We start from the raw sequence: 20,656 nt of genomic DNA on the forward strand, positions 1-20,656 counted from the left end.
TATGTGGTTCATGCAGTATTTCTTGGCCCCTTTTGTGCTGCATACTTGCGTAAGATACAGCTTGGCTGTGCAGCTGAAGCAGATTGAGAAGATGATCTTCCAGCTTCTGGTGTCCACGTTGTCAGATTCTGTTCTTAGCTTTGTGTTGTAAGCAGTGGATGCAAAGGTCAGCAAGACCAAAACTTTTATCCGGAGTTGTGATGCCCTCTTTCTCTAGCCACCATCTATTTCTAGAAATGCCTGAATTGACCAAGTATCTTCTCCATTCACTTAGGATTTTCTGTCTCTGACTCTTCCACTGTGTTCTGAGCAGTGTGGGGCAAGTCACTAATGTGAGTCAGGCTGTAGTTCAGGAACTAGGGATTGTTTTTTTTCAGGGGCTTGCTCTCAGAGCAGTATTTAACTCAGATAATTTTCTAGAAATAACCCTTTCTTTTAATTTCTTCCTTTTAAAGTTGGCTGCATAAAAGAGAGGGGCTCTTGTGGTCTTGTTCTGGGTCATAGGGTTGCCACTACTGCTCAGCAGTCAGAGTGTTCATCCAAAGACTGTCGTCCTTCTGAAAGAGGTGCTAGATTAGGCCTGTTTGCAGGACTTTTCAAATACGAGCAAAGTGAGTAAGGTCTTGGTTTTAGCAGAAGGCAGAAGGGTTGCAGGTTAGAACCATCCCTGCTTGTCCATGTTGTCTCCAGGCTGGGAAAATGGGATAAAGGTACCATTGAGCAGAGTCGGACAGCACTTACCAGAGGATACAGTCACACGATACGGCAATAACATAGGTCGTGCCGCATTCTGCTGGAACTAGCATGGCCGCACAGCTACAGCTGACCTGCAGTGGGCCCACAGCACTAGCTAGTTGTCAGCTCTCTTGAACAAACACAGCCTTCTCTAAAATGCAGAAGGATGGGAAATAAGGGATGCTGTCAGCCACTCTACCCTTTGAATGCCTCAGAGAGGCAGCAAACTGAGCCAAGGAAGTCTTTGGGCATAACAAAGTCAGACTGGTTTTGCCACGTCCATTTTGAAGTAACTGTCTGAGGTAGGAGCAGTCATACCTTATGTATAAACTTAATGCTGGATTTTTAGTTTTTAAATTTTGCCAGATAACAAATTTTATTTAATTTTATGCATTCAACTTCAGATTAATGCGTGCTCAAGTTTAGCATTCTCTGCTTAAATTGGGATTAGCTATCTAACGTCTGTGATCTCAATTCTTAGCCATTTGGGCAAGTACAATACAGTTTTTGTAATCAAGGTCAGAGTTGGTTAGATGTAAAAAGTTGATTCTTCCCACAAATTCTTGCAGCTTCTTGCATAGTTCTGAAAATGCACAGTGATTATAAAAAACAATTTTGATTTAAGAAAAAAGCTTACTAGGTATTTGTAGTATATCAAAGTAGTTTTGTTGTGATTTGGAATTTGTGTTTCTGAGTGATACTCTATTTCAAAAAGAAATTTAAAGTTTCTTGTTTAATCACTAATAATCCAGGATTACAGAACATCCTGCCTTTTTTTTTTTTTTTTTTTTTATAATAGTAACAGGTCTGCTTTAATTAGAAAGGCTCTAATACAGATTAAGGCATTAGGCAAACTGGAATCCTCCCATCTCTCAGTGAATTATGAGAGTGCTGGGAGAACCATTTAGATAATCAAAATTACAGAATGTTTCATTAAGGCATGCGTAGTCAGTCATAGTAGGATAAATGCTCAAACCCCAAAATCGTGAACTTCTGAGACCTAGCAGATTATTTTCTTTCCCAAAATAGTCTATGATCTAGGTAGCAGATCCTGCAAGTCTTCACCTGAATAGACCTGGTGAGGCTAATGATGTGAATAAAAGTTTGAAAGATGAGGGCCTACACAAGCAATCCACAAACAAGAGATATCAAGGCTGTATTATACCATACAGAATCGGTCAGATTCATTTCTCTTTGCTGACAATTAAGATTAAAACCAGTAGGTATTCTGTGCAGCACTGGTCAAAGTGGTGATCTCATTGGAGACAGCCTGGGGAAGAGTTGAAATAAACCCTAAGGAAGGAAGATGTGATTTGCTTTTTTTGTGATTACTTTCTTGAAAAAAAAGTAATGATAGCAGTAATGCCCCATTCATCTGTGAGAAGACAAACCAACCGTATAAAAAGTGGATGAAGAAAAATCATTCAATGTACTTTCTGTCCAATGTGATAAAATATTAATGGATAAAAAGGATTGGGTTTTTTGCTTAATGCAGAATTCTAGTTTTCAAATCTCATTTGGTTGTGTAAATCCAAAAAGCTTTTCTCCTCAGTAGCCCAAATTTTACGATTTTACTATGGCCATTTAGTCAACCAGGCCTTTAATTCAGATCTGTTTTGTTCCAGGGAATGTTTTAATTTCTGCGAAAGTGAGAGTTTCAAGACTGAAGAAATCAAAATGCTATTGCACACTATAATTGATTTTTGTGTGTGTGCATACAATTAGCTTAAGGTATTAATATAAAAAGTAGGTAGCTGCATCTAATGATTTTTTTGGGAGTAATCTGAACCATCTGCCTCTAGATATTAAGGAGTTCACTCTTTAATCCAGATTATGGCTGACAAACTGGTTTTGGCATTCACGTTTCACTAGCATTGTGCCCTTGAAGAGCTGATGTGGCTGTAGAAACTCTCTTGCTTACAATTGTTGGTTTTGAAAACATTTTTGGTTTGGCTTTCTTGTAGTTGTTTGCTTATAGCTCCTTTTTTCTTGAGAAGATGGCCTTTCTAATGAAAAGTATGTTGAGCAACCAGGTAAAGAATTTGGGACTTGGAGGTGGAGGGGAAGAAAACAAAGAAGAAAGCACTCCTTCTGATCCAGCAGCAGCTGCAGGAATGACCAGAGAGGAGTATGAGGAATATCAAAAGCAAATGGTTGAGGAGAAGTGAGTACCTGTTCCCTTATTATCAGTATGGGGCTGATGCATGGTATCTTTGTGCAGCTAAAAATAACCCAAGAAAAAGCCAAGCATTCAGCTCTCTTCCTTTTTTTTTTTTTTTTTTTTTTTTTTTGAAGCAGACGAATCTTTGCTAAAGAGACTTTCCAAAATAAAAGTTCACCAACTGGAAATGATAAAATATTACATTCTCCCTTTCCCTCTCTCATCCGGCAACTCTCTCCTAACACTTTCCTGCTATCTCCACACCATGATACCCTGGATTCATTCCTAGCTGATGTTACTTCAGCTATCAAATTTTTCCATAGGTGCAAAGCTGTTTGTAGTGCAGGAGTTAATTCTAAAATGTGTATGATTTGTTCTTCTAGAACTCTATGTGGAGTACACTTTCAATACATAATCTTTTTTTGTCCACATTTATTACGGCAGACATGAAAAAGTAATGAGTGCTATGTTCAATGGATGATATTTACCTAGAGGAAAGGTTTAAGATGGTTATTTTTGTAGTTGCATTTTCAGTTATTTCTTCTAAAATCCACTAAATAAAGCAGAACTTTTCAACTGATTAAATCTCAATTTTTTGTCTGTAATTAGAATCGTTATCACTTTCTGTGTTTAAATATCAAAACAGAAGTAAAATAAAGGACTTAACATGTAGGAGTTCAAATCATGCATAATTATAAATAAAACGATTGACTTTTAAATCTCAAATGCATCTGTTCCTCTAATGGTCAATTACATAATGGTTGTGTAAATCCTTCATGTAAGATGATTATAGGTGAAAGGTTAATGACTGATGGAATTTGAGGTATCCAGGTCTGTGTTTGGCAGCAGCCATTTCTATCATAAAACCTCGAATAGGTATCATTTGGTTTGGAATAAAATACAGAATGTTTTGTTATGCATTTTGTCAAGGGGTATTTAAAAGACAACCACCTGCTGGCAGGAGGATGCTTTATTGAGACTGAGAAGCAAAATGGGATTCCTGGGATAGGGAAAATGCTTGGAAAAAGAATTATTTCTATAAAGTTTTCAAGTGTGGCATGTGTCTGTTACATGCTGAACTGTACTGAAGAATCAGTGCTGGAGTACTTCTGAAAGTACAGTTTGGAACTATAATAGGAACATTTGAAGTACTTTCAAAGAGGAAGAATTAGCTCAGGACAGTGCACACTGGTGTGGTTATGTAAATGTGTGTCAGAAATCTTTGTCACGGGCAGAGCATCTGTTTCAGGGCTCTCTGGATTTTACCCAGTTTTCAGCTGTACAAGAGTGGAGATCAGAGAAGCTGAAGTTCCTTGCTGGAGTCATACTCCGGCAGAGTTTGGCCTTTGATGCGTGACCATCCTGGCTTTGAGTTCTTCTCAGGTTTTGGGTTTGTTTGTTTTTTGTGTGTGATTAAACACACAAAAATGCACAGACTGCTGTTTCTCAGAAAAATGTGTAATACGCAGGAACAAACAGGTGGCTTGTGCTGGCAGTCTCCAGCATGGTCACATAGAATTTGCTTCCAGCATCACAAGAGTTTAAGCAAGAGGGGACCACCAGTTTTTGCTGTACATCCCAGGCTCTTGACTGTCCTGCAACTATTCCTATACCTGTCTCTTGTTCCTACAAAGCTTCATGTTCCAGGGAATAATTAGATCCTCCAGAACAACAAGATGTAAGATTAGGCCAGACACTATGGCCTAGGCAATGGTGGGAGATTGGCTGAGTGAGTTTTGCCAGGTCTTCCCATGATGCCAGGACAAGTGAAAAGCTCAAATCTGACTGAGCAGAAAATCCCCTCCTGCCCCTCAGCTTCATAGGACACCTAAAGGGATGCGTAGTAACGCTGTGTGAGCTGCCCTGTGGGAACACATCCCAATACCCATACTATGGCTGCTAACAGCTCTTCTGGAGGAGTGGGCAACAGAAGAGGATGGTTGAGAGAGAGGGAAAATATGCCAGAAGGGCTCAGAAAATCTCTTTCCAATATTCCCATCACTGACTGGCTGAAAGAAGTTTAAGATGGCTTCCAGTTAATATGAACTTTTTGGTTTTGTTCTTGGGTTTGATTGGTTGGTTTGTTTTTAGAGAGAGAGAGAAACCCAAAAACTCATTTGTGAAAGCAGAGGAAAAATATTTAATCTTGCAAGTACCTCTATGTGACAAAATACCTATACTGGAACAAAATCAATTTTGCCATAGAACTTCCATGACAATGCTTCTGGGAAAAAAAAAATGGGGGGGTGGGTGTGTGTGTGTGTGAATGCTATCAAATGTTACCAAAAATCTTTGAGGAGACACATTTTGCAAATAAATACAAAAGTAATCTAACCAAAAGTCATGCTGAACAGTTCTTAAATCTAATGAAAGCATTTTGTAAAATCACAGACAAAAGAAGTTCTTTTCCACACAGGGAAGCTTTGGAATTCCTTGCCGTAGGATGTTCTGAAGCAATAAATGGAGGCAGAAAAGACCAGGAAAAGTCATAGATGACAGAGGCCATCCAGGGCTATTAAAGACAACGATGTAGAGCCAACTTCCAGCTCCAGTACCCTACACCACTGATTTTTGGAAGCTGGGCAGTTTTGATACAGGATGATTATCCTCTTCTTAAATTCTTTAAGTATCCACTACTGTCTACTGTTGGAGATGGGACTCTAGGATAGGTAAACTTTTGGTCTGACCCAGAAAGACCATTCTGCTATTGTGTGTGTATGTTGTTATACTATGAAAATGTCATGTTTGTAGAACAGGAGTGTTGGCAGGCAGCTGCGTCTCTGCAAGTGCCACAGTGGAATAAGCAAGGAAAAAGCATAACTTTTCTGTTCTGCTTATTGTAATTGTTCATTGTTACAGTGAGCAGTAACTGCTACTACAGGTACAAACTCCTGACAAGTAGTATTGGCTTATCCTTCATTCTTCACAGGACTCTAGGGAACTGTCCTGAGAACAAGCTTGGGGTACAGGAAGTCTGGACCCTTAGCATCACTTTATTGATATCACTCCTTTTGTGCCTTTGGACAAGTTAGATAACTTTGGGAATATCTCCTGCATGTAGCTTTTTGCAGCCAAGTGACTGGTTCAGTGTAAAAACCTGTATTTTATTAGTATCTTGAAGAAACATTTTTTCTGATTTCCAGGATGGAAAGAGATGCAGCATTTGCACAGAAAAAAGCAGAACGAGCCTGTCTGAGGGTTCATCTAAGAGAAAAGTACAGACTCCCTAAGGTAAGCTTGTCTTTCATGATATCATCTAGTTCAGCGGCCAATTTTAAAACAAACTGACTACCAACGCAGAGGTCTGAAAATGGTAAATTGCCTTCATTAGTGGGATCCCACTGCAGCTCAGTACAGAAATGGAAGAGGGCAGAGCCATGGTTTTCCCTAGTGACTGCTTCTTTTAAACCCTTTTTTCTCTGTTCAGTAAATGAATCTAATGGAAAGAGTCTTGTAATCCCTGTCTATACTGTCAGATCTGAAACAGGTGACTAGGCAAGTTGAGCATCTGGTCTGATTGTGTCTCATAGTTAGTACACGTTCTTAGCAACATGCAACAGTTGAAAAAAAAAAGCTCTAAGCAAATAAGCAAAACCTGCGAAAACTCCTCTACAAGCTGTATGTTTGAGTTCTGCTAAAATTCTGAAGACTCATTTTTACTATCTTCTTCCAAGAAGTACAAGCAAACTGTCCACTCTTTTTTCTTTAATGCTCCTGACACTGTCAAATATTCCCAGGAAAGCTAAAATATAGACAACAGAAGCTTCAAGCAACAGAGAAATCTGGGTGTTTGTTAAAAGCAGGCAGCAGCTGCAATAGCTTCTGGATCATGACAGAAGACAAATTTCACATTTAGTTTGATAGTATTTTCCTGATCTAAAAACACTTGGATACAAACAAGGATAGCTCTCTACTGTATTTAAAGTGTTTTCCTGGTTTAGAGGAAAGACTTGCTCCTCTGTTGTTTTCTGATTGTCTTCCACATTTTCAGGGATTTAACTGCAGAAGTCTTGTTTATCAAAGGTTTATCAAGTACAGGCTTTAGCACTAAGCCTGTACTAAACATCCACAGATCTTGCCTATTTTAAAAAAAAAAAAAAAAAGTTAAAAAAATTTTGAAACTTGAATATTCTGGATATTATTTCCTGTCACAAGATGGTGATGCTTCTATAATGAAGAAAGGTGGTATCTCTTCCAGGGATGTGGGCTGGTGTTGAAGTGAGCTAAGGGAGCGAGAGCCAGAAAAGGATTCTACAAAAGAATCAGGGAAGATTAGCCCATAGCAGAAACATTAAGTGAATTCTTTGCATTCATTTTAACTGCAGGACTGCTATGAAGGTCCCTAGATAGGTTTCCCTATGACAGTCTCTTTTATGAATTTTCTCAGCTAAGTGTTCTTGGAGGAGGTTGTTAGTGTAAAGTAACCACTGGCTCTGGTGTATTTACCCAAGAATTCTGAAGGATTTCAAATTATGAATTGCCACGCTTACTGAGGCATGTAGTCTATCATTTAACCTCAGAAGATGGGAAATGTGAAGACATTTTCAAAAAAAGCCTCCAAGAGATAGATATGCAGGGAACAACAACAAATGGGTAACTGACTTCTGTAAGGGAAATGAAGGAAAACTGCCTAAAATAGCTAGCAGATATATGGGCAAAAATTATACAATGTGAAGAAGAGAAATAAGACTTTTTGCCAGACAGCCCAGCCTTTCAAATCTATTAGCATGCTCTGAAGGGATAACTAATTGTAAGGGTGTAAATGATAAGTTTTATTTAAAAAAAAAAAAAAAAAGTTGGACAAATTCTTTCCCCAAAGACTCGTTAAAGAAAACAAACTGTGGTAGGGTGTGAAGGAAGGTCCATTAGGTATTGAATATTATTTTCCATTCATCTTGAAGAAGTGACTGAAGACTTGTTTGTGCAAATTAGTGTCGGGGCCTTTACTACTGTGCATTTAGGGGCTCCCTAAAATTTGAGATTCAGCTCTGGGCCACAGAATTGAAAAGCTTTGTGTCTGTCCATGACTTTCTGGCACTTGGTTGTGGTGGGTGGGTGCAGCCCACTTGTGCTTTTCAGTTTTGTCCAGAGTTGCACTGTTAGCTCCAACACAAAGTAACTTGGGGTTCTGTGTGTGGAAAAGTTGTTATTGTGTTATTTTGTAAGCTTCTTCCACGCAGGAGAGAGGTAATTATGGGACAGGGTAGTCTGTGTAGGGGTTTGGATCGTGCATCTGCTCTGAACTACTACTACCGTGAAGATGTTAACATTTTTAAAGATTTTGTTTATATCTGACAAGGAAGCATTTGGTGGTTCTTAGCAGTTTGAGAGCTTGTTTATATTACGAGTACTCACCTGTCAGCTCTGAGTCATTACCGTTCGTTTTCTGATCCGTACTTTCCAGTGCTTTTCTGATTAATTAAAATGGAGGAAAGTAAAGAATCCATCTCGTCTAAATTTAGCTGCTAAAAAACTTAGTACTTAACCCAAGCAAGTCATTTAGGGACTCTGTCACCAATGGAAAGAGACCAGCACTTCTAGCCTCATCTATCCAAACTTTCCAGTAAGTGTTTAAGGTGGAGTTGTGTCACCTTCCAGTGGCACTTGCCTCCCTCTCAGAGGGAGGCCAGGTTGCTACCTTAGACCCGACAGCTGAAGTCAAGTGAGACGTACTCCACCCCTAAGACCCTGGTTCTTCCCATGCTGTAGCTGGAATTAGCAGAACAACCTGATCTTTGATTCCGTGCTCACAAACTTGAGCTTGAATCTGAACTTAGTGTGGCCGTGGAGGGCCCTGGATTTCTGGATAGGGTCCCCAGTCGTTGTCAGCTGGATGCCCTCAAGTGCAGAAATGTAGGAAAATATGCAGGAAGCTGCTGGTGAGGGACAAAAGAACAGGAGAGATCAGAGTGTGATCTCAGACGGGGATTTCGGTGTCCTTGCAACTTTTGACTTGGTTCAGCAGCTGCTGTAGAGCCCTACACCAATGAAATGAATGTACCAGAAGGCATTAAAGTCTCCTGGAGATTAAGAAACTGCAGGTTGGAGGGTTGTCTTTGCTAGAATCAATGCTGTCTTGAGCAGAGTTATACATAGTTTCCAGAGATCGTGTAATATGGTTCAGACTCTTCTGAGAAGAGAATAGCATCTTTGTTTCTTGGACTTACTGAATTATTCTACTATGTATGTGCATAACATTTATTGACTTCATGTTCTGATCTCTCATGTTTCTTTTGTTTAGCCTAATATACTATGTTACTCTGCACTATCGGCACCATGACACAGGTTCTCTGGTCACTGTTGTTGACTTGGTAGATTTACCGGGAAAGGGGGATAGTTTTAAGAGCTGCTTCCTTCCACCCTGACACAGACAAGTAGACCATGTGTTCCCATAGCCTATGATACGAATGAGAGCCTTCCCTCTGCTAAAGCCTGGGTTGCATCCATCCCTGAAATTGAGTCTGTACGTAGGCAGTGAAACAAAGCTTATTTCTGGAAAGTATTTGGAGTCTCAGGTTTGCATGGGCTCCTTATTCATAGATTGTTAAAAGGTCATGTGAGTTCTCCCAGGAATAACTAATCTTAGAACACTGGTGGTTTATATGCTATTAAACTGCTCTTAGCCTGATCACTCCTTCATTGCTTATAAAAGGTTTCTAAAGAGATTTATTTTTCCAGCTTCATTAAGATGTCCTTCACATACAGTTATGTCAAATACAACTTCAGTGACTTGCTGAAAATTTATCATTTCAGCAAATGCCTCCTGAAAATAATGGCTGTTATCTGGAGTTCTCTGGTTGCTTTTCCCTTTGCAGACAATGTTATAACCATCTGATCTGTGCTCTCTCTGTGATTTTCATTCTGTCTCCTGCAGTCAGCAGAGCTCGGGGCTTGCTGGTTCATTGGTCACATGAAGATATGGACTTCTTTGTGTTTTGGTGGCCTTTTTCATATCACCCAGCTTCCAAATAGGATGAGCTGAGATACGCTTAACTAAAGGCCTGGGTCCCTGCTCTGTGGCGCAGAACTGCAAAGGTATTCAGGTGCTGGACTCCAAGGGATTTCAAGAAAATTAAGAGCCTATATGCCCCTGTGAGTGTGAGCCCAGGTAGACAGAAGTCTGATTATTATATCAGTGCAATTAAAATATTCTAGTAGTATATGGCTTGCATTTCCCAGACCCTTCTATCCTGGGACGATGGCCCTAGTCAAGGTTGAGAACTATCCATGCCACTTTTTAGTCTACATTAATTAAGCAGCAGTAATGAAATTAACTATCAACAGGGAGTTCAACACATTCAAAATATGCTCAGCTAACAAATTAATAATGCCTCAGGGTACCTCATTCATAATTGCTTAGGGTTACTGTCACAGAGATTACCTAACAGCAGGGAACCAAGAGTCAACCTGAGGCCTGCAGGCACCTACCTTGTTAGGACCCAACTCAAAGAAAAGTTGAGGGAAAAGTCTCCCAGGAGCTGTCAAGTCTTGTGATTTTAGCTTTGTAAAAGCACAAGCATCGTGAAGGTATTGTCCGAGTCTGAAACACCTATCACATCTTCCAGCACCTACAAGAGGAATGTGTTATCCTGAACTGAGGAAGAAAAATGCAAGGTTGCACAGCTGCACAGATAGGCCCTGTCATCTGAAGGCTGCCGTTACCCTGATTCAGGCTATGTCCTTCACTGGCCGTCAATTACCTGAAAACTTTCTGCAGTTTTTATCTGCTCAGCATTCACCTGAATACTGGTTCTAACTGGATGAAATAAGTCATGCTATAAAAGCCATTCTATGGCCCAAAGTTACCAATGGGGTAGTTGAAGATGAGGAAAAGAGCTTTGCAAACATTTCTTTTTATTGTACTATTTTGCAGGGTTTAAAAGGAGCCACTTTTTCTCATGGATTTTTTGGGGAAGTTATTAATAATATTTTTAATGAAAAGTTTATAGCAGGTCTGTTAAAAAAAAAAACAAAACCACCAATTTGTAAAGGTGTTCTTTTCTGGAAACAAAAATTTCCAATGGTGACTGTAAAAAAAACCAACCAAACAAAAAACCCCCACAAAACAAAAAAACCCCACACCACAAAAACCCCACCAAACAAACAACACCCCCCCACACACTATTATTATAAAATAGTTGGAGATTTTTTTATATTGTCAAAATTTTGATGTGGTAAAATATCACACTGAAACAGGTTTTTGTATGTAAAATTTCTATAAAACCTAACTAGCAATACTAGACCTCCTCTCACAAATGATTTGTTCTTGCCTTTTTGAACTGAGTAAGAAGGATTCAACCTGGGCAAATGTATTAAAGATACCAAAGATACTTTGCATCCTTTCTTATCCTTGATCTGGAAGGAATTTGAGAAAATGAGTGGAACTGTTGGTCAAGATTTCTTAGCGATTTGGTTTCTGTCACTTTGTGTTTGCTGTCCAAACTTACCTCATTAAATTCTGTCTGTGTTTTAGTGGAACTTAGGTCAATGGCATTCAGTTCAAAAGTATTTCCTTCACATTAAGATGATCTATCTTGTTTTCTTGTACCTAATTTGCATTTTAGATGAATCAAAATATATTATGCTGTTGAGGTGGTGTTCTGAGACTGGGACCAAGAGCAGACCACTGCTCAAATTCATCAAGCCTTGGTCTGAAAACGAGATTTATCAGGTTTCCTGTCCTAGCTCTCTAGAGGCTCGCCCACAGATACCAAATTCAAGAGTCTGCCAATAAATGGGGCTTTCCCAGCAGACTATTTAAACATATTCCCACTATCTTCAAGGACTGATCTTCGACTTTATAGCCAGCTCTACACACGTCATCTCTGCTACCTTCTCCCACAGTGCTGAACCTTTTCAGATAGCTCCTCCAGTTATCACATTTTCTTCTCCTCAAAGTAAATTAATAAATTAATAGGGGGTTCATTCAATCGCTTTTCTCCACATCCAGATCTGTGGGGACACTTACGTTGTTTGGCTGTCTGTGAGCAGTGACCTTAATGGTTCCACTTGTTCCCTTTCCTGTCAGGGGCTTTCGGTGGTGCTTCTGGCCCTAGGTTAGCACAATCCCTCCAGCTTGACAGGAGGAACCAGACGTGAAGTGTTCCTTGTGGAGGATGCATTTTAAGAAGGTCTACCATTTGCTGGTGAAGGGGGTTTTGTACAGTTTCCTCGGTGCTCTGTGAATCTAAAGCTAAATCTAAACTCCTAAATGAGGCACTGCTGGGACATACTCTCTAGTGCTGGAGTGCCTATCTAGTGCTATCGTTAAACTACCTGACAGCCCCCAACACAGTTTTGGTCTGAGCCAGCTAGCCCCTTAGATTCCATTACCTGGCATGACTTGGGAGCAAAGGCAAATATGACTGAGGAATTTAAAACCCTGTATTAGGACCTGCAAGCAATGGAATTGAATGTTTATGCATTTTCTGTGGCAAACACAACTAAATACCAAAACATTTGCAACCATCTCTGCTGAACTGTTTAAAGAATTTCCCACTGAAACATCAGAAATGCCAGAAGGAAAGGACCAAGCAGTCAAGTAATTACAAATTAACAAAGTCACCTAGGCTCAGAAAGTGATTATATAATGTAAACACATATTGTAAATCCTGTATTTTTTTTTCTACAGTGTTAGTTTGATGCTGTTTCTAACACTGAGCCGTCAAAGGCCCTCTAGTGCCATATTCATGAAATTGCACCACTCTTAATCGTTTGCTTGAATGCTAAAGGCAAATTACAATTTAGACGAAAAGTGAATCAACCTTATGACTTCTTAGATAAAATTATACAATCTGTATTTAACCAGTTGGGCAGGCCTTATTCATAATTAGGGATGAAAAATGTATTTTTCTCTAATTTTGAAAACATGTTTTTTGCAACCAAAACCTAGCTAACTGACTTTCCAAGAAAGAGAAGTGCTGTCTTAAAAAAGTATGGCAGAATGTTTTGAGGCAGGTACTGGGCCGGGGGGGAAGCAAGGGAAAAAATGCTGTGGAGAAACCTCAGTTAAGCTACCTCTACTTGCCCTCCCAATGTGTAAGTGTTGAACAAAGCTTTCGTAAGCAAATTTGAAGTGAATACAGTTCTATATAACACCTCATTTCAGATCAACAAACTCTCTGTAAGGACTTTTGACTTTTCAAATTATCTGAAGGTACAATTTGTCGTCTTCAGAAGTGAAGGCATGTTGCTACACCTATAGCTTCTCATTCGAATGCCCCCTTTGAATGGAAGTATCATTAGCTCCTGAGTCTTTTGCAGATGGTTATCAAGGTCACACACTCACTTGAACTTTGATCTCTTTTTCACTCCCTAGAGGTGTTGCTATTACGGCTGCAGGTCCCTCTATAGAAATGTGTGTGTCTGCACTGTGTAGTCTAACGTTTCCAGGCATTATCAGACCTGCAAACTGCACAGATCTGCAATGCATCCTGCTTGTCTGGGATGAATTGAAGGTGCTGAGACCTTTCAGTCCAACAGTGTGGTCCCTGGTGAACCAGACAGACTGTGTGTTGCCTGTGCACAGCACGAGGCCTGTGCCATCACGGGGCCTGGTGTAAGTGCAGGATCTGCTCCGTGTGTGTAAGGCTGACATTTGTTCCTGCAGCAAATGTGTTAGGAAAATGTTGGCACTCGCAGCTATAGCCTGGCATCAAAAAGACTAGAGAAATGCACCACGGCTTCAGATCCATGCCAGACAGAACATCCATCTGGAAGAGAAAGGGATATGCCTGGAGAAACACAGATATATGTTAGTGCATGACCAGTGTCATATATAAGAAGAAGCAAGGGCAGATTATCCACTATGGTCTTCTGTATTCATCAGTTGCAATATACGATTTGTTCTGGGCCGTGGGTGCTCAGCACAGTGACAAGAAAGAGGAAAACATATCCTGCAGGCGAGTTTAATTACAGAAAGATTAATTATGCAAAAAAATGAAGTACAAGATTTTAAGTGGTTGATTGGATTGTAGGCCTAAATCTCTAAACACCAGCATTTTAATTAGCAGCTGAGTAGTAAAATATCATTAGGCTTTGTTTTCCTTTTGGAGACATATGCTGAGCCAGCTACTGAACAGCATTTGCCCACGGCCTCACCACACTCTGTGAGGCCCCAGCTTTAAATCCCAAGACGGGCTAGTTTCAAAGGCTTCAGGACACTTATGTGCCCAGCTGTCAACTAAAAGTCAGTGGAGCTGGGTGTCTCTCTGTGATTTTGAGTCTCCCATCCGTGGTGCTTTTTTCGGTTCTGAGATGGTGTTTGGGTCTCCACAGTCACCCTTGGCTGACCTCCAATGAGCACACTGCCGCTGCATAGCACTCAAGAGCATGCAATGGTGATCTGCTCCATCTTCAGCAGGGTCTTGACTTTGGTATACACTGAGTGCTCATTGTGGCCACATTTCAGTAATAACAGTAGAAGGCTTGCCTCCAAGGTAGGACAGGAGCTCTAAGCCAGCAAAGAAGATATTAAGGATGTACTTAGCTTTGCTGATTTGTGGTAGTTGCAAGTAAATGTTGCAGGATATGCTTTTCTGTGTTTATGTCTACCTATATAGCATTTCTTGGTTGAAGGTCTGCTTTCTTTTCATCAGCCCTTATGAAAACACATATCAGGAAGAAAATGAAATTATTACATGCATGCTATATGTCCCTGAAAAAAAATTCAACTCTATGATACAACATTATGGCAGCAAAATGCTCTCAGACCTGTGATAATGCATTAATTATTTTGAAAAATGAAAGTCATTTCAGGTAGCCTAGTATGGGATAGAACCCCTGAATATTACCAGTATCAATCACTAGCACACATTGTAAATGAAAGCATGAAATTCAGGACTAAGCAGGGCCCCCTTTTCAGTGCAAAATCTAAAGCTCCATGCTATCTGGGCCAGATTTACAAGAGAAAGCAGTCCCTTAATGAACCTAATCCTATTAACAGAATTGTCAACTTAGGTTTGTCATCAGAAGGATGTTTTTAGCCATGAGACATTTGATCTATGGGCAACTTTTTAATTTTCAGAGTATTCAATGCATCACCTGCTTACAAAGCATTTTTTTTTATTATATAAATACATAAATAAATATTTTCATTAAAAAAACCCACACCAAACTCTTCTATTCACTTACTGCCTTTTTCCTGAGCTGGGATCCAGTAATCAGTTAACTTCTGCAAGGTCTAAACACAGGAGCTTGATGTGATGGTGCCTGTGATGCAGGAGAGGAACATCCAACCACAGGCTCATCCAACCTGTCCAAAGACCTCATCTGCAGCACGGCAACCTCTCCCCATGGGCCTCACCACCCCTCTCACGTCACTGATCTGCACATATATCCACCATGTCACCTCAAATAACACTACTCTCTGTCAAGAGTCTTGTTGCATCAGTGCCGTTCTTCTGTCCGAGTGTTGGGGGTTATGTGTTGTGATACATGAATTTCTAGCACCTCAGGAAGGGACTATGTCATCTGCTCCAAGCAGGTGGATCTCTTTCCCTAGTCAAAGCACTTCTGTGGGCACTGCTGTACAAGATTCTCAGTCACTGAACAGCAGGGTGTTTTTTTCTTCACTGATATTTAGAGGGAAAGAGTATTCAGATGCAATCAGGTGTCTTTTCAATAACAAGTGCTGCTAAAGACATTAAAAACGAAAGCTTCTGGCTATGAAAGGGACATGTAGTCATGTAACCTCAAACAGCTCTTACTCTATTGTACTGTGATGGGAATATTGTTAAGACTTGATTTAATGAATAGTGCCATTCCAGAATTAAAGGATTTTTTACTTGTATGCAGCCATTACATAACCTCTAGCTGTGCTGGGGTAGGGGGGGGTATGCATATTGACCAGGCAGAAAGAGAAACTTGTCTCAGCAGCAGCTCATCAGTGCATACAGGCTTTGGATAAGTATCTGAAAACAAGTATTTGCTAAGCTTGAAGAATTCTTTTGCTGATCTAAATGTTTTAACAGGCCAGAGTGAAACACCTGTGGATCCACTGTGTTAAAATGGAGTCACCATGTGGATGTCACGAGGCAGCAGGACCAGGATTGGTCCCCAAGAAGGTCCAGGCTGGGGCGATGGGGGACCCCAGCACAAGCGGTGCCCTCACCCACAGGCACAGTCCTGCAGGCTCTGAACGCAGTGGGAAGAGCCGGGGCTAGCAGCAGGGTCCAGCGACAGCCCAGGGATTGTCAAGGAGGGCAAAGCATGGTCCGTCATGGAAAACCAATCAATAAGCCAGGCTCAGCAGGGGACCACCTTGGCACGGGCACAGCTGTGATGTAGCTGAGGGCAGGACTGGGGGCCTGGCATGAGCTGAAATGGGCTGCTGGGCCCTGGGGGCAAGGGGGATCTCACTGGAGCCAGTTTGGGCAATGACGTGACGGTGCCTACAAGGCCCTGACAGCTGAGGTGTCAAGCAGCCTCCGCACACCTTCCCTGTGCTCCAAAGTGTAACCCCTGTGTAGGGATGGCACAAGAGGGTGTTTGTAGGGGAGAAGGCTGGTGGTTCCAACCTGTGGCTCCGCGTACCCACTTGTAAGGTACCTGCAGCCCTTGGATGGCATGGGTCAATATGGGGCTGCTGTATCGCGTACCAAAAATCCCACTTGCAGGTTAAGACAAGATGAACTCTGATTTTGTATGTAACTGGTGCATTATAGGTGGTGAATCACAGGATCAGGTCCGGATTCACCTACTTAAGGATCTCTGCACATAGGCATAGGTGAATTTTACGACAGGGTAAGTTAGATGTAAGGAAAGCACTACATCACACAGTGACGCTGGAAAACAGTTTGGCCCCCCTGTGGATTAGTCTGTGAGCTTTGATCTCTTTCATTTACAATCAGACTTCATGTAAACAGATGTTTAGACTGTTTTCTGCTTACACCTGTGTATCATGTACGTATAAAGAACTCTGTATTATATTGCACCTATGTCAGGTGCATAATCAGGCTCAAAGAATATTACCAGGCACTAGGACTCTATCGCCTATGCTGTTGAATTGTCAGAATAGTGTCTGACCCAGTTTTGGCCTTGGCACTCTCCCAAGCAGTTCCCAGGGCCAGTTTGGGAGTTAGGACGGGCATTCCCAATAGGCAGTTAGATAGGACCACCCTGTTTGGTAAGGCGAGAGAGTTCAATAGCATCGCAGTGGGTTGTTCCAGGCCAGCTGGCCTTGGGGCAAAAGACCAGTGCCAGGCATATTTAATTTACTAGAATAGATGTTGCTTCTGTGTTCTCAGAGATCCTGAAAGGGCGGCTGAACGCTTGCAGAGACCTGGAGACTATGGAGATTAAAGTCATCAGGAGAGAGGCCATCCAGTCCAGTGCAAGCTTGCCACGGTCCAGAGGGGCTTTCTGTATGAATTTGTTAGAGCCCACAGCCTCAGCTGTCCTGTCCATGAGGTCTGCCTCTTTTGGGTGCTCTCTGTAGTCCAAGCTGAATGTATTCTGATGCAGGGTACTGTCTCTGTCACTGTCAGAGCCACGTCTGGCCTTGGGCAAGTAACAGTCCCCATGTGCATGCATGCTGGGACAGTAGGGATCTGCACACCCTGCTCACACTCTGTAAGCTGCTGTCTGAAACTAACAGACATGATGCATTTCCAGCACCACATTTCTGATCCTGACTTTCAGAATTGAGTACTTGGAGCTGCAGGCTCACTGTGTATTTGGACACTTGCAGTATTAGCCTGACTTTAAGAACATACTGTGGGAAAATCTTCTGGTCTCTCCTTGTGAGAAAACAAACTTTAACTTATTTCCACCAGACTTAAAATAACCCAACAGGTAAAATCAGAAACTTAATCCTACATTTCCATTTAAAATCAAAGTAACAGAACTAGATCTGTCAAATTTTAGAAGAAAGCGAAGAGGCCATACACATCTTGTTCTTCTTGGTTTGTTGTTGAGCAACCCTACCCTGTTGAAGCTCATACTAGGTCTATTCAAGGACAGGCTAAATGCCAAGTGGGTAGAAGCAGGTGATTTGTGCAGAATTGTACTGCTTTAGACTACATCTGAATATATTCTTCTTTGGTCAGAGAACACTCTGAACCCCCGAACTGTGTTATGCATCACATCTCAGACTTCAGTAGGACAGGGTCTTTGGTGCAAGAACGTGCCAAACAATTGCTCACGTTGCCAAAGTGGCCTTTGTGTGCTCTGTATGGGCATCTCTCCACATAACATACAGTAGTGTGCAGTGATGATGTCTTAAATTATAAATAGTTCGAAAGAAAAGAACATGTGTGATTGTCTGCTTGGGGGAACTCTTTCAGTAATTAACCCAGTATCCTTTTTTATCATCGTCTAGTGCTACTTGGGAGAATTTCAAAAGTGCTAACTCCTCTGATAGCCAGCACCTGCTGATTAAAAGCTTAACATTTTTTTTCCTGCTACACAATCAGTAAAGAATACTCCTGCCAATTGCGATATTGTTTCTAGCTCACACAGATCTGATAGCAGCAACCTTGCCCAAAGGGGTCAAGAGATGTCCTCACCCATTTTAGCCACATAGTAGTAACAATCATGATACACCTCTCCATATTTTCATAAGAGAGATGGGGAGAAATCAGGTTAAAGGGAAGTGCAGTTATTGCAAATATAAAGCTCTTCAAATACATGTAACAGTAAATAGTGGCTATACAGTCAAGCACCCTGCCTGTCCTTGCTAGGGCCTGAAACTACATAAACATTGCTCATATATGTCCTTTCATTCATTCTTGCATTCATTCATTCATGCAAACCCAAGACCCCTCTCACTCTCAAAAACACCTCCTGCTGACAGCATTGCTGCTTATTCATATCAGGCCTTTGCTGCTGTCATGCTTCATTTTGGAGATGTAATGAGGCATTAATGCTTATCTTTGATGTGTGAACTGTGTCAAAATACCCTGTTCTTCTGAGCTCTGGATCCATCAGAATCCACCATAAAATGTGAACAAAATCACCATTGTTTGAAAAATTGACATAGCCCCACTGATAGAACGTTTCAGCGGGCAGGCAGGAAGCGAGTATGTGTAGTGCTCACTGCATCTCAGCCCTTTTAATTGCTTAACCAGTTCCTTCTCCTGTCTCCTTTTGCTTTCTCAGACTTACACCCAACCTCCATCCTCTCTTTTGTTGTCTAAGTCCTCCTATTACCCCACTTACCAACAGTGCAACACTGCTCTGGTTACGTGCCAGGCAGCCCCTGCTCCTCACCATAACTCAGAGATGCCAACCAAAGACCTAGATACAGTTTAGACATGGTTTGGGGAAGATGGGGACATTTTTTGCAGTAATTCTTTCCTGAGTTTAATGCATCTTTCTTCAGGAAGGCTTCAGTTTAGTGCTGATACCTAAAAATACCCACCAACAAATGAATAGGGGGATGGTAGCCACACAGTTTATCTAAAGCTATTGCTTCATTGACCAAATCGCACAACAGATGACAGCCTGGGCAGTATATTGCAGCATGTCTTTGGTGGATACAAATAACTTGTAGTGGATTTCCTGCAGTATCAGCATATTACCACAGTTAACACATATGGCAAAGATTTCTAAAATGGCAAGTGACACTGAGGGCTTCAGTTCTGACACTGCTGAAACCCTTCAAAGAAGTATAACTGACGTTGTCTGAAAAATCTTAGCACTTACATGGGGGCTGAATGAGTCCCTGAATTCACAAGTTACACCTAAAAAAATTTGACTGGAAAACCTGTGCATATGTTTCAGTTCTCCCTAGAACAAACTAACAGATGAACAAAAAAGAGACTCATCAGTAGATCCTGGGATAGCAAAAATACTCCCATGCATTATTTTTAATTTTCTGCTTTTTGTATCAGAGCGAATTGGATGAGAATCAAATACAGATGGCTGGAGATGATGTGGGTTTGCCAGAAGACCTTCAGAAGATGGTGGCAGAAGATCAGGTGGAGGAAGAAGACAAGGACTCTATCCTGGGACAGCTGCAGAACATCCAGAATATGGACATGGATGCGATCAAAGAAAAGGCACAAGCCACCTTCACCGAAATGAAACAGGCAGCTGAGCAGAAATGTTCTGTGATGTAGAACAGACACCACTATCCAACGGTTGTGAATTCAGCCTTGTCTCACAGGGGCTGTAGAGTGAGGGCAGGCAGAGGAATGCACTTAGCTCTATAGCATTAAATGTAAATATAGAAGAGAGAGAGAGAGAGACTTTAAAACCCTGAGGGGGGTGTGTGTCTCAAAATTTATGTGATGTGACTTTAGTGCAAAGTTAGAACTGATCCTCATTTTTTAACATAACATTTTTCCCCATGGAAAAAATATGGCTGTAAAAAAAAATATTGGGGAAAAAATGTGCCTTTTCCCATTTTCTCAAAGTGATTAAAATGCTATTGTGTATTTTTTAGCAAAATTGTGCTTCTGATGCATAACACATAGGTAACCACTCATTTAATACTGCTTTCAGAAATAAATACATATCTTTCTAATAAAAACATGTCTGTTTCAAACATTTTGAAACAAAACCAGTATTCAAATGTTGACATTTTCTGCAAAAACCTGGGGGGGGGGGGGGGGGGAAAGGTTTTGACCATCTCTGTATTAAATATAGCAAAAAGCAAAAAGTGAAGCATATAACTCTACAGCTTGGGACAAAAAATGTCATCATATATAGAACTGAGTGGAGACTTGTAGGAAAGCAAGGCTTGGTAGCTATCAACAAACCATGGTCAGTCAGCAATGCAGACTTCTTCAGGCTGCTTTAATTTCACAGCCTCTCCAT

At 41.1% G+C, this 20,656-nt stretch overlaps 1 protein-coding gene across 1 annotated transcript; it reads left to right on the forward strand.

Moving 5' to 3' along the window:
- Positions 1-266: 266 nt before the first annotated feature.
- On the forward strand, positions 267-20,329 carry CPLX4 (complexin 4). The gene is made up of 3 exons (XM_075020726.1): positions 267-2,899; positions 6,040-6,127; positions 19,729-20,329. The coding sequence occupies exons 1-3, from the start codon at positions 2,733-2,735 to the stop codon at positions 19,954-19,956; spliced, it is 483 nt and encodes a 160-aa protein (XP_074876827.1). The 5' UTR covers positions 267-2,732; the 3' UTR covers positions 19,957-20,329.
- Positions 20,330-20,656: the final 327 nt, after the last annotated feature.

Source organism: Buteo buteo, chromosome Z (assembly GCF_964188355.1).
Source record: "Buteo buteo chromosome Z, bButBut1.hap1.1, whole genome shotgun sequence".
NCBI lineage: Eukaryota > Metazoa > Chordata > Aves > Accipitriformes > Accipitridae > Buteo > Buteo buteo.